Source organism: Pristiophorus japonicus, chromosome 26, assembly GCF_044704955.1.
Source record: "Pristiophorus japonicus isolate sPriJap1 chromosome 26, sPriJap1.hap1, whole genome shotgun sequence".
In the NCBI taxonomy this organism is placed as follows: Eukaryota; Metazoa; Chordata; class Chondrichthyes; family Pristiophoridae; genus Pristiophorus; species Pristiophorus japonicus.
This window is the reverse complement of record NC_092002.1, coordinates 9,893,373-9,908,411: the sequence shown is the minus strand read 5'-3', so window position 1 is coordinate 9,908,411 and position 15,039 is coordinate 9,893,373. Positions and strand designations below refer to the sequence as shown.

General features: G+C 50.9%; 1 protein-coding gene across 1 annotated transcript; it reads right to left on the bottom strand.

The window, feature by feature from the left end:
- Nucleotides 1–9,697: 9,697 nt before the first annotated feature.
- LOC139239035 (prolactin-releasing peptide receptor-like) lies at nt 9,698–14,814 on the bottom strand. The gene is made up of 3 exons (XM_070867539.1): nt 14,627–14,814; nt 14,044–14,215; nt 9,698–10,792 (listed from the first exon to the last, which is right to left on the bottom strand). Exons 1-3 carry the CDS (start codon nt 14,812–14,814, stop codon nt 9,698–9,700), a joined length of 1,455 nt encoding a protein of 484 aa, XP_070723640.1.
- Nucleotides 14,815–15,039: the final 225 nt, after the last annotated feature.

The following is a 15,039-nucleotide window of genomic DNA, read 5'->3' as shown; positions in this document are numbered from 1 at the left end:
GTGTGGCAACTTATCTGATCTGGGGCGCGGCGGGGGGCACCGTCGAGGAGGCTTCAATACCCTTTGGAGTATCGAGGTGGAGGGGGGGTGAATCAGTCAGGGTTCCTGCTCCTGATCACTATGCCAGTGACCCCTGCTTGGAATGCCGAGGTGAGGGCAGAGTCAGGCTCAACGGCGATGCTCCCCGTGGTTGAATAGTCTGCCAGTGCTCGCTTCCACTCACCCACAGCCAGTCAAGTGCGATAACAGAGGCTGACGCCACTCTTGCCGTCGTAGCCAAGCAAGGAGATGAATTGGCATTGGAAGAAAAATGTCTCGCTTATTTTATCCGTGCAATTTTTTAAAATTAATGTCAAGCACACAATGCATTTCCCATCATCCCCCACTCCCCCATGAATAACTGTGCACTCACTGGAAATTATGCCTCTTCAGAAACAATGTAAATATTTGCAATATCCCTTTGTAAATATTCCATAAATCGTGTGTGCGTGTGTGGGAGGACACCTAAACCAAATGGATCTTTGACTGCGAGTGTGGTTACAACAGAAACGATTTGTCGATTTTATCCCCTACGGAGCCGCTGTCCCATTCACCCATCTCCCACCCGTCCCACGCGCCCCTCCCCTGTGCTCGCAGCCCCACATTGGCTCCCGTTCGGGTAACATCTCAATTTTAAAATTCTCACCCTTGTGTTCAAATCCCTCCATGGCCTGGCCGCTCCCCCACCCCACCTCCCTATCTCTGTCACCTCCTCCAGCCCCACAACCCCCCAAGATCTCTGCCCTCCTCCAATTCGGGCCTCTTGCGCGTCCCTGATTTTTCTTTGTTGCACCATCGGTGGCCGTCCTTCAGTTGTCCAGCTCTGGAATTCCCTCCCTAAACTTCTCCAACTCTCTCTCCTCCTTTGAGATGCTCCTTGTGTCAGTGATGGCTCAGTGGGCAGCATACTTGCCTCTGGGTCAGAAGGTAGTAGGTTCGAGTCCCACTCCAGGGACTTGAGCACATAAATCTAAACTGACGCTGCCAGTGCAATGCTGAGGGAGTGCCGCACTGTCGGAGGTGTTGCCTTTCGGATGAGACGTTAAACTGAGGTCCCGTCTGCCCTCTCAGGTGGATGTAAAAGAATAGCAGGGGAATTATCCGAAGTGCTTTACAGCCAACGAAGTACTTTATAGCCACTTTTGGAATGTCGTCACTGTTGTACTGTGGGAAACGCGGCAGCCAATTTGCGCACAGCAAGCTCCCACACACAGCAACGTGATAATGACCAGTTCATCTGTTCTTTTAGTGACGTTGATTGAGGGATAAATATTGGGCCCAGGAAACCAGGGAAAACTCCCCTGCTCTTCTTCAAATTAGTGCCATGGGATCTTTTAATCCACCTGAGAGAGCAGACAGGGCCTCAGTTTAATGTCTCATCTGAAAGACGACACCTCTGACAGTGCAGCACTCCCTCAGCACTGCACTGGGAATGTCAGCCTGGATTTATGTGCTCAAGTCCCTGGAGTGGGACTATGAACCCACAACCTCCTGACCCAGAGGTGAGTGTGCTGCCCACTGAGCCACAGCTGACACTATGGGCTAGGATACATTCTGGGCCTCATGTGATGTGACTCACATTAAGGGGGAGGGTGCTTTAAGGATGGCTGGAAGGCTGTTGAACATGTGACAAAAGTACAGGTCGCGATCTTCCTGTGAAGAGAGGGCTCAGGGGACGGTCGGAGATCACCCATAGAGGCCGAGCTTGATCACCTTGGGTCTGCAACAAACCAAGTTGCCTGAGTCTATTGTATAACCGTAATACTTATTACACTATTGGTGTCTGAGTACTAAACTTGCATTTGGACAATTCGCTCGAGCCTGAATCAGGAGGAATCATTTAATTGAATTAAGAGATTTCCTTACAGTTCCCCCTGCCCTGTCCTGTCTAGTGACCCCCTGCTAGGAGGTGCGAGTGTGTGTCTGGATGTGGGGTAGGATCTGCCTCGATTGTGATGCCCCCACCATGGTCAAAGACCTTGGCGACACTCATTGTCTAGTCTCCCACGTGGAGAATGGTCACCTTGGCTGAGATCCGAGCAAACGTCCAATGCCCATGGTCACTTGGGTGAGATACAGGAGAAGAACCAATAGCCGTGGTCACTTGGGTCAGATGCATAAGAACGTAAGAACTAGGAGCAGGAGGAGGCCATTTAGCCCCTCAAGCCTGCTCCGCCATTCAATAAGATCATGGCTGCTCTTCGATCTCAACTCCACTTTCCTTCGGCCGCCTGAGCAAAAGAGTGTTTGAAGACCCGGCCCTCAATACTGCCACCAAGCTCATGGTCTACAGGGCTGTAGTAATCCCCACCCTCCTGTATGGCTCAGAGACATGTACAGCAGACACCTCAAGTTGCTGGAGAAATACCACCAATGGTGTCTCTGCAAATCCTACAAATCCCCTGGGAGGACAGACGCACCAACATCAGTGTCCTCGACCAGGCCAACATCCCCAGCATTGAAGCACTGACCACACTCGACCAGCTCCGCTGGGCAGGGCCACATTGTCCGCATGCCAGACACGAGACTCCCAAAGCAAGCGCTCGACTCGGAACTCCTTCACGGCAAACGAGCTAAAGGTGGGCAGAAGAAACATTACAAGGACACCCTCAAAACCTCCCTGATAAAGTGCGGCATCCCCACCGACACCTGGGAGTCCCTGGCCAAAGACCGCCCTAAGTGGAGGAAGTGCATCCGGGAGGGCGCTGAGCACCTCGAGTCTCGTCGCCGAGAGCGTGCAGAAATCAAACGCAGGCAGCGGACGGAGCGTGCGGCAAACCAGTCCCGCCCTCCCCTTCCCTCAACCACTGTCTGTCCCACCTGTGACAGAGACTGTGGTTCTCGTATTGGACTGTTCAGCCACCAAAGAACTCACTTCATAAGTGGAAGCAAGTCTTCCTCGATACCGAGGAACTGCCTATGATGATGATGATGATGACTGATCTTCGACCTCAACTCCACTTTCCCGCCCGATCCCTATATCCCTTGATTCCCTTAATATCCAAAAACCTATCGATCTCTGTCTTGAATATACTCAATGACTGAGCCTCCACAGATCTCTGGGGCAGAGAATTCCAAAGATTCATCACCCTCTGAGTGAAGAAATTTCTCCTCATCTCAGTCCTAAATGGCCGACCCCTTATCCTGAGACTGTGTGACCCCTGGTTCCAGACTCCCCAGCCCGGGGGGGAAACATCCTCTCGGCATCTACCCTGTCAAGCCCTGTAACAATGTTGTATGTTTCAATGAGATCACCTCTCATTCTTCTAAACTCTAGAGAATATCGGCCTAGTCTACTCAATCTCTCCTCATAGGACAATCCCCCCATCCCAGGAATCAGTCTGGTGAACCTTCGTTGCACTCCCTCTATGGCAAGTATATCCTTCCTTGGGTAAGGAGACCTGTATACAATACGTCCAGGAGAACGTCCAATGTGTATGGCCGTTTGGTGAGACACAGAAAGGCTGGCAATGTCTGTGAGATTGGAACCCAACAAGGAGTTGCGCCTTTAGATAAAGCAAAGAAAAAACAGAGATTAAATGTAAAAGCTTTCTAAAGGTTACTAAGTGACTGATTTAAGGCGGCGGAAATTTATAAATGGCTGGTTTATTTGTCATTTCTACAAAATTGTTGCTCCAAGACAAATTTTGATCTAGATATATCACAACTTGGCAAACAAATTGTGCATTTCTTGGCTCATTATCCTTCCTTGGCAAGGCATACGGAGCTCATGGTGATGATTGAAGAATCCATTTATCTTCTCCCCGCTATCTCTATTTTCTCTCTGTCCCCCTCCGAGGTTGGCTTCTTGCCCTAACTCCTTGGTCAGAAGGTTACTGCAAAACCAACTGTGTACATCTCATCCCTGGGCTCTGCCCTTCCCTCCCCATTTGCCTAAAACATTCGGAAAGTCCAGGCTGAAGTGCTTTTTTTATCGAAAGTTCGCCTCTGAGATCTGTGTTAAAAAATATATTCAGAATGGTACGGGGGAGGTAAGGGTTATATTATGAGGCCAGGTTGCACAGACTGGCTTTGTATTCCCTTGAGTATAGAAGACAAAGGGGTAATCTAATTGAGGTGTTTAAGATGCTTGAAAGATTAGATAGGGTAACATAGAAACATAGAAATTAGATGCAGGAGTAGGCCATTCGGCACATTGAGGCTGCACCACCATTCAATATGATTATGGCTGATCATTTTTGCAACTTCAGTACCCCATTCCTGCTTTCTCTCCATACCCCTTGATCCCTTAAACCATAAGGGCCACATCTAACTCCCTTTTGAATATATCTAACGAACTGGCCTCAACAACTTTCTGTGGTAGAGAATTCCACAGGTTCACAATTCTCTGAGTGAAGAAGTTTCTCCTCATCTCAGTCTTAAATGGCTTATCCTTAGACTGTGACCCCTGGTTCTGGACTTCCCCAACATCGGGAACATTCTTCCTGCATCTAACCTGTCCAATCCCGTCAGAATTTTATATGTTTCTATGAGATCCCCTCTTATTTTTCTAAATTCCAGTGAATATAAGCCTAGTCGATCCAGTCTTTCTTCATATGTCAGTCCTGCCATCCCGGGAATCAGTCTGGTGAACCTTCGCTGCACTCCCTCAATAGCAAGAATGTCCTTCCTCAGATTAGGAGACCAAAACTGCACACAATATTCAAGGTGTGGTCTCACCAAGGCCCTGTACAACTGCAATAAAACCCCCTGCTCCTATATTCAAATGCTCTCGCTAAGAAGGCCAACATGTCATTTGCCTTCTTCACGGCCTGCTGTACCTGCATGCCAACTTTCAATGACTGATGTACCATGACACCCAGGTCTCGTTGCACCTCCCCTTTTCCTAATCTGTCACCATTCAGATAATATTCTGCCTTCCTGTTTTTGCCACCAAAGTGGACAACCTCACATTTATCTACATTATACTGCATCTACCAGACAGAGAGAAACTATTTCTCTCCAAACCGTCCAGGGGTGATGTCAGGAAGCACTTCTTCACACAAAGGGTGGTGGGAAGCTGGAACTCTCTTCCCCGAAAAGGTTGTGGATACTGGGGAACAATTGGAGCTATCAAGACTAAGATCGATAGATTTTTGTTAGGCAAGGAACCAAGGCAGATCAATGGAGTTGAGATCCAGATCAGCCAAGATCTCATTGAATGAAGGCCTCGTCCTGTTCCTATGTTCCTAGATGTGGAAATCTGCCATTTCTGGGCAGCCCTTCTCAAGGTTCCTCCAGTGATGCCATGATCAGAAGTTACCGCCTGAGCCATGAAGAACCTGCAACAATGGCTGCATCTCTAGACATGCCTGGGAAACTTTCTACCAGCTCTGGATCGGTTTCTCGTGCCAGTTCAAAGTTGCAAACCCACCGGAGTTGTCTGGAGCAAATCAGACCCAGAATGGCTGGCATCCATGGGTCCAGGATATTCAGTGTTTTTGTCAAGAAAAAACAGCAACAAGTCTACGATATGCCAAAAGTCTTGGATGTAGCATGCACTACCCGTAAGCGTCACACCCACTTCCTGTCACAATTTACACTGTCACGCTCACTTCCTGTCACACTTTACATTGTCACACTCACTTCCTGCCACACTTTAGCATATCCTCTCACCATGAGCAATGGCACGGGAGATCTGCTAATATTTTTATAATCCCGTCATTTTTGCAACTGTTGAGTGGGGGAAGAATTTGCATCAAACGCACTTCCTCCAAACATCGCCTTCAAGTGATGCTTGAGGGAGGGGCAACCTTTTCCTTCTTCTGTCCTCAGCCCTCAGGCTAAGAAGGAAAGAAAAAAAGGAAGTAAGTCAGTCGTGGCTCAGTGGGCAGCACACTTGCCTCTGAGTCAGAAGATCGTGGGTTTAACCCACTCCAGGGACTTGAGCACAAAAATCCAGGCTGACACTCCCAGTGCAGTGCTGAGGGAGCGCCGCACTGTCGGAGGGGCCGTCTTTCGGATGAGACGTTAAACCGAGGCCCAGTCTGCTCTCTCAGGTGGACATAAAAGATCCCACGGCCACTATTTCGAAGAAGAGCAGGGGAGTTCTCCCCGGTGTCCTGGGGCCAATATTTATCCCTCAACCAACATAACAAAAACAGATGATCTGGGTCATTATCACATTGCCGTTTGCGGGAGCTTGCTGTGCGCAAATTGGCTGCCGTGTTTCCCACATTACAGCAGTGACTACGCTCCAAAAAGTACTTCATTGGCTGTAAAGCGCTTTGAGTCTGCTGGTGGATTGTGAAAGGTGCTATATAAATGCAAGTCTTTCTTTCACAGCACAAGCTGGCAAAGGAGGGTCACTCTCACTCTATCAAGGCACAAGTCATCCCTTTGTGCTGAAGGTTTCTTCCGTCACCCAGTCGATCTATAATATCGCTTATTTGATACAAGGTATTTCTTGTTAGTTTTAAACCTCGTGTTTATCTTTCATTAATACCAGTGTTATCTATTTCATAAACTATCAGAAACGATTCATTCAGTCAGACGCCCTTCTGGCTGACAGCACTCAAGGGGCTCTCTTGGACATGTCAACGAGAAGCTGACAGCGTCCTTATGGTGAGATGGTCCCATCGGCCAAGAGGAGGGACCGGCCCACAGAGGGGAGGAGGGCAAGGGTGCAAAGAGCGATGTAGACGAGAGCTCGGAAGAAAATCCTGTATCATTCCGACCGAAATAATGTCCAGAAACTTCGGCAGTGGTTCAGTGAGTCCCTTGCCCAATGGGAAAGGCAGGGACCATGAAAGACCTCTCTGGGCTGCATCGAGTCAGCTGATCTCGGCTGAGGCACAATGGTTGGCCTCATTGCCCAATGGCTAAAGGAGGGGAAAGCTTCACACTTGTAACTGTGCAGCCGAACCGGCAAGTCTGACGTGAACTATCAGCAAAGCTTCCGAGAGCTCTCTCATCTCAAGGGTAGACCTTATAGGACCATCTCAAGGATAGACCTTATAGAACTATTACAATAGACCTTATAGGACCATCTCAAGGGTAGACCTTATAGGACCATCTCAAGGATAGACCTTATAGGACCATCTCAAGGATAGACCTTATAGAACTATTACAATAGACCTTATAGGACCATCTCAAGGGTAGACCTTATAGAACCATCTCAAGGGTAGACCTTATAGGACCATCTCAAGGATAGACCTTATAGGATCATCTCAAGGATAGACCTTATAGGATCATCTCAAGGATAGACCTTATAGGACCATCTCAAGGATAGACCTTATAGAACTATTACAATAGACCTTATAGGACCATCTCAAGGGTAGACCTTATAGGACCATCTCAAGGGTAGACCTTATAGGACCATCTCAAGGATAGACCTTATAGGATCATCTCAAGGATAGACCTTATAGGATCATCTCAAGGATAGACCTTATAGAACCATCTCAAGGATAGACCTTATAGAACTATTACAATAGACCTTATAGGACCATCTCAAGGGTAGACCTTATAGGACCATCTCAAGGATAGACCTTATAGGACCATCTCAAGGATAGACCTTATAGGACCATCTCAAGGATAGACCTTATAGGATCATCTCAAACATGCAAAATTCTTACAGGGCTTGTCAGGGTAGATGTTGGCCAGAACACCGGGGATAACTCCCCTGCTCTTCTTTGAAATAGTACCGTGGGATCTTTTACATCCACCTGAGGGGGCAGATGGGGCCTCGGTTTAGCATCTCATTGAAGCTTACAAAATTCTTCCAGGGTGGATGCAGGGAGCATGTTTCCCCCTGGCTGAAGAGTCGAGAACCAGGGATCACAGTCTCAGAATAAGAGGTCAACTATTTAGGACTGAGATGAGGAGAAACTTCTTCACTCAGAGGGTGGTAATTCTTTGGAATTCTCTACCCCAGAGGGCTGTGGAGGCTCAGTCGTTGAGTGTATTCAAGACGGACATCAATACATTTTTGGATATTGAGGGAATCAAGGGATATGGGGAAGCGGTCAGGAAAGTGGTCAAAGATCAGCCATGATCTCATTGAATGGCGGAGCAGGCTCGAGGGGCCGAATGGCCTACTCCTATTTCTTATGTTCTTATATATTGTACCATCTCAATGTTAGACCTTGTAGGACCATCTCAATGGCAGACCTTGTAGGACCATCTTGAGGATAGACCCTACAAGCAGACTACCTTAGACAGCACAAACCATGAATTTTGTTGCCCGCAACAGCCAATGGGAACTCTGTTTAACAGCCAGCATTGAACATAATGCAGCCTAGGGTCAGTTCACAAGATTACAAGAGAGTAACGGATGAGGAAAGTCATTTGGTCCATTTTAATTATCAATCTATAACAGCACTGAATGTCCCCCACTGTTGTATCTAGTTATTTCTCAAATGAGTCCAGGGTTTCTGCCTCTGGCACCGGCCCAGTCCATTCCAAGCGTTGACCACTCTCCGATCAGTCCCAGTCTCAGTCCCCGATATCATTTCACTAGTTTGAGCTTGTGTCCCCTTATCCAACTTTCCCAATTTCTCCCCTGAAGGGGCTGAGTCATGGTTGGTACAGTTCCTCAAGCCGTTCTCCGTTACCTCACCCTTTACGCGCGAGTCCGGGTGATGAGCGTTGGCCGGCTCTTCCACCATGGTGTGCATTGCCGCCAAATTCGATCCGGTTTTCTCCTCAATATACGCACACGTGCCCTTCCCGGTAAGAGCCATTGGACAGCTTCTTCTTCATTCATACGGTAAAGCAAATCAAACGTTAATATCTAAGTGGGCTATCCAGGCCAAAGCTTCCGGTGTAACAGCGTGGATATCTTGGAGGCGGCCTGTGAATTCCCCCTGAGGGTATCGCTCGATGCTGTGCTCCAGGGTCTGATTGGGAGCTCCACAAGCGCGCGATGGATGGTACCAGCCTTCTCACGGCCTTACCCTGTTACGTGAGCCTGAGCTATTCGATCACAACTGATATCGTCTCACAGGATCATCAAACTTGGTGTTAAATCGAGCTCCCGGTGACGGTACAAATCGAACGGTGCTCCCCGCAGAAAACGAGACAGCGATCGGGAGCGCGAACGCTGACTGATTCTGTCTCCATCCCAGGATCATTCTCATCTCTCTCCCAGCGGAGATCAGCAGGGATCAATTCTGGGATCTTATGGTTAGTGTGGCTCAGTACGATGGGAGCCATGTGTTGACCCCATGTTGTAGAGTGTAGCAATTAATGATTCTTCTCTCTCTTAGGCAGTCCCTCGGAGTTGAGGTTGACTTGCTTCCACGCCAATATGAGTTCTAAGGTGACTGAGACCAAGGCGGGACCTACAGTCTCTGTCATGGTGGGGCAGACGATGGTTGGGGGGACGTTGGGTGGGTGGGGGGGGTGGGGGCCTGGGTTTGTCGGTGCGCTCCTTCCGCTGTTTGCGCTTGGCTTCCGCGTGCTCCCGGCGAAGATCCTCGAGGCGTTCGGCGCCTTCCCAGACGCTCCCCCTCCACTTTGGGTGGTCTCGGGCCAGGGATTCCCCGGGTGCCGGTGGGGACGTTGCACTTTCTTTTTTCCCAAGCAGGCTTCGAGGGTGTCCCTTTGCGGCGTTTCCTCTGCCCTCCTGAGGCTCGCTTGCCGTGCCGCCATTGACGGCCCGACGCCAAATATCGTGCCCAAAACTCAACGCGCGGTAACCCCTCGCGGGCTGGGGGCTTCAGCGGCTGCCGGACCGGTTGGCCATCTCCAGTTTGAGAAGGTCAGCTGCCGCGGCGTGCGAGGGGGAGGAGATGCTGGACATGAAGCTGCTGTTCCTCTTGCGCTGTTGGGCGTAGCCCCTGAGGTGCAGCCTGAACTTCTGGTGGAGCGAGGCGTAGATGAAGGGGTTGTAACACGAGGAGCTCATGGCCAACCAGTGGCAGGACAGGTGGAGGACCTTCACGTACTTGTAGTTGAGGACCGTCAGGTTGACGTCTGCGTCGATGATCAGGTTCAGGATTTGCAGCGGAAGCCAGCAGACGCCAAAGACCAGGACGGAGATGACTAAGAGGAGGAAGGTCTTTCTTTTGCCTCGGCTCCATCTGACGTGGTCCCTCCCTGCCTCCCTCAGGTCATTCCTCCTCCTGAGATGGACGGTGATGGCACAGTAGGAGATGGTGACGGCAGCGAGCGGCACCATGTAGGAGAGGAGAAGAACCACGCAGGAATAGGCCAGCCTCTGTTGCTCCAAGCTCGGCCACGACTCCCCGCAGGCGTTGAAGTCAACCGCGCTGAACTCCAGGTACCAGGTGTGAACGCTGGCGGGGCTGGCCAGGGCAAGGGAGACCATCCATATGGCGCCGATGATGAGGCCGAACCAGTGGCGGGTGATCCGCTGGTGGATGGGGTAGGCCACCACCACGTAGCGGTCCACCGCGATGGCGGCCAGCGACAGCACCGAGACGTAGACCGTGGCGGACTGCATGAGCGAGACAAAGTGGCACATGAGCCGCCCGAAGAGCCAGCCCCGCGGCTCGAAGGCGTAGGACAGGGTCGGGGGGACGCAGGTCAGGCACATGAGCAGGTCGGCGAGCGACAGGTTGCCGATGAAGAAGTTGGTGGCGTTGTGGAGCTTCTTGTCGGCCGCGATGCAGCCGATCAGGAAGACGTTGCCCACGCAGGCCACGGCCACCAGGGCGCAGTAGAGCAGGATGAAGAAGCACTTGTACTGCTGGAGCAGGTCAGTGTCGGGGAAGCTCACCGGGGAACTGCCGTTGAAGAAGCTGCTGCTGTTCCCGACGGTCTCCGTTTCCATCGTTTCCTGAGCTTCACCCTTTAAATAAAGCACAACACTTTACAATCATTGAATCGCAGAATGAGACAGCACTGAAGGAGGCCATTTGGCCCATCGTGAGACAACAACAACTTGCATTTATACAGCGCCTTTAACGTCGTAAAACGTCCCCAGGCATTTCACAGACGCGTTACCTGGCACAATTTGACGCCAAGCCGCAGAGGGAGATATTGGGGCAGGTGACCATAAGCTGGGTCAAAGAGGTAGGCTCTAAGGAACGTCTTAAAGGAGGAGAGAGAGGCGGAGAGGTTTAGGCAGGGAGTTCCAGAGCTTGGGGCCCAGGCAGCTGAAGGCACGGCCACCAGTGGCTGAGCGATGGAAATCGGGGATACTCGGGGATAATTGGAGGAGCGGAGATATCTCGGGGGGCGGGGGTGGGGTTGTGGGGCTGGAGGAGGTTACAGAGACGGGGGAGGGGCGAGGCCGTGGAGGGATTTGAAAATAAGGATGGGAATTTTTTCAAATTGTGCGTTGCCGGACCGGGAGCCAATGTTGGTCAGCGAGCACAGGGGGGGATGGGTCAATGGGAAAATGCTGTCCGGTTAGGTCCATTCTCCTGCCCTTTCCCCATTGTCCTGAAACTTTTTCCCCTTGCCCTGATAAAGAGCATTTCCTTCGGAAACTCATGGAGTAACAATGAGTTGCTGGCACACTGATGTATCCCCACTCTCTCTACCTCCCCGCCACCCCCATTTTGTTCCCTCCTTATTATCTCTGACCATCTCTCCCCACAGATCCCGGCAGATAACCTCCTACTAAAGCTCGGGCCTTCGATCACTGCCCCAGTGTTGGAGCCTCAACTATTCCCCACGTTTATTAACGACTGAGATGATGGGATAGAAAGCCACATGTCCAAATTTGCCGATGACTGAAAGATAGGTGGTATTACATAAGAATTAGGAGCAGGAGTCGGCCATTCGGCCCCTCGAGCCTGCTCCGCCATTCAATGAGATCACGGCTGATCTTCGACCTCAACTCCACTTTCCCGCCCGATCCCCATATCCCTCGATTCCCTTAATATCCAAAAATCTATCGATCTCAGCCTTGAATATACTCAATGACTGAGCCTCCTCAGCCCTCTGGGGCAGAGAATTCCAAAGATTCACCACCCTCTGAGTAAGAAGTTTCTCCTCATCTCAGTCCTAAATGGCCGACCCCTTATCCTGAGACTGTGTGACCCCTGGTTCTAGACTCCCCAGCCCGGGGGAAACACCGTCCCTGCAATCTACCCTGTCAAGAAAGAGAATAAAAAGAGCAAAGGGGAGAGGAGAACCAAATAAATAAATCCTCCCAGAATTTCGGTTGTGGTTTTAGAGCCCTCATTTAGTCGTGTGGTAGGGCGATTTTCTTGTAATCAAAGATTACATTGTTTGTATTTTTCACGCGGGAATGATCACAAACTCGAGGAGAATCACCCCACCTGTCGCCAAGCTCCTGGGCATCTCCTGTCGGTGAGCAGAAACAGATTTAAAAGTCCCGACTGATAAGTTTCCCGACTGTCAGCTGTGGCTCAGTGGGCAGCACTCTCGCCTCCGAGTCAGAAGGTCGTGGGTTCAAGTCCCACTCCAGGGACTTGAGCACAAAAATCCAGGCTGACACTCCCAGTGCAGTGCTGAGGGAGTGCCGCACTGTCGGAGGTGCCACCTTTCGGATGAGATGTTAAACCGAGGCCCCGCCTGCTCTCTCGGGTGGATGTAAAAGATCCTGCGCCCACTATCTCGAAGAAGAGCAGGGGGCGTTCTCCCCGGTGTCCTGGGGCCAATATTTATCCCTCAATCAACATAACAAACACAGATTATCTGGGTCATTATCACATTGCTGTTTGTGGGAGCTTGCTGTGCACAAACTGGCTGCCGCGTTTCCCACATTACAACAGTGACTGCACTTCAAAAAGTACTTCATTGGCTGTAAAGCGCTTTGAGACGTCCGGTGGTTGTGAAAGGCGCTATATAAATGCAAGTCTGTCTTTCTTTTTAAAGAATACGCTGTTCACAGGGCTGATCCCGGGGCTGTGAAAATATTTAGCAGAAGTGGTTTATTTAGATCGCCGGGGTTTGGGAGTGCAGGTGGCCCAGATCACAGAGTGGGGGGCAGGTGGGTTCCTGGGGGTCTGTGCGACAATCGCAGGGGTCTCCGGGAAACATTAAATCTACAAACGCTGACTCGCCGCCACATTATTTCTATTGCGGTATACTAATAAAAATATGTTTTCCGCCATGATATTAAACAGAGGACCTTTATTGAGGTGGTACGCAGTCAAACAAAGAGGTCGTGGCAATCTGGAACTCTCTCCCCTGCCCCCCCGCAAAAAAAAGTTGCTGCATCTGGGGGGGGGTGGGGGGGTTTGGTGGGCGTCAATTGAAAATTTAAGACAGAGATTTTTCTTAGGCCCGGGTAATAAGAATTACAGAACCAAGGTGGGTAGATGAAGTTGCGATATAAATCAGCCACGATCTCACTGAATGACGGAACAGGCTCGAGGGGCTGAATGGCCTCCTCCTGCCCCTATGTTCCTAAACGAGGGAACCCTCGTCTAAAGGCAGTCATTTCTCCTGCCCCCCACACCCCCGCCCCCAACTCATCGAATCAGGGAAGGGTTACAGCACAGTAGGAGGCCATTCGGCCCATCGAGCCCGTGCCGGCTCTCTGCAAGAGCCCCTCAGCCAGTCCCACTTCCCCCCCCCCGCCCTTTCCCCGTAGCCCTGCTAATTTTTTTCCTTCAGGGACTTATCCAACTCACCTTTTGAAAGCCGCGATTGAGTCTGCCTCCCCCGCCCTCTCAGGCAGCGCGTTCCAGATCCTAACCACTCGCCGCGTAAAAACGTTTTCCCTCGTGTCGCCTTTGGTTCCTCTGCCAATCGCCTTAAATCCGTGTCCTCTGGTTCTCCACCCTTCCGCCAATGGGAACAGTTTCTCTCTCTCTGCTCTGTCCAGAAACCCTCACATGATTTTGAACACCTCGATCAAATCTGCTCTCCAGCCCGTTACCCCGCGAAGTTTGACAGCCAGTCGGTTGGATCTTGCTCTGTAATTCCCTATAGCAACCAGCTGCCCGCACGGTAACGGGGGCGGGGCTTGACGAAAAAAAAGTACTCTCAATTCTAGCGTCAACACCGTCGAAACCTGAACAGTGCCCCCCTTTCCGACCAAATCGATTTAATTCTGGTTCCGATGTGAATTTGCAGGATTTCTTAACAAGGTCGATTGAAATATTATGACCAGACACCCACCTCTGGACTACCGGTGATGGCCAGAAATGCCTCCTTGGAGGTGATTCTGGGGGTCCCCGGCACTGCCTGGTGTCCCTCTGCCTCCTGTTGCCGAATATCCGTCCTGCCTCCTGTTGCCGAATATCCCTCTTGCCCGGCGGCCCCTGGTTGCTGCTCCCACGGGCTCTCCAACCTGAGACGCTGAGACCCGAAAACTCTCGCCCAGGCTCAGAGGTGATTAAAATGCGTCTGAGAAAGCCCGGAGTCTGTTTAACACTGAGCGGCCGTGGGGCGATTTTAGCCGTTCTCATTGGTTGGGATGTTTTGATGGACTCGAATGGTAAATGCAGGGAGGTGGTTGGGGTTTAAAGGGCCCCCTGTCGTGTGTGAACTCAAACTAGAGATTGCGCTCTCCCCTTCAGATATTACCGGGCAAACTACAGCCAATACTTCCATAGTCGGACTGGCTGTCAGGTTATGTTACAATGTTGGTTTAATTTACATTGGGTTCGGAGTCACGGAGCTTAACTTGAAAGGGACCAAGCAGAGGTTAAATATTTTTTTAAACAGACACATACTTCCTCCAACTCTCATTATTCATTGCCTTTGGCAGCGACTGTTTTTCCAAACCGGCCCCTTTCTTTTCCCTTTCTCTTGTGAAAGCGCGGGGCAGATGCCGAGGCCCTCCCGTGCCCGCACCCAGGCGGGCCATTCGTCCTGTGTGCCAGCCGAGTCAGTGAAAACGCACAGCTGTTTGACTGTGTGAGGCATCGCCAGCTCAGCCCATCCCATCCCCGCGTCATGTTACGGCGCTCGCTGCGCAGAGTGCCAGCCGTGGCTCAGTGGGCAGAACACTGGCCTCTGAGTCAGAATGCTCGTGGGTTCGAGTCCCGCTCCAGAGATTTGGGCCTATAAACTCCCAGTGCAGTGCTGAGGGAGCGCCGCACTGTCGGAGGTGCCGTCTTTTGGATGAGACCTTAAACCGAGGCCCCGTCTGCTCATTCAGGTGGATGTAAA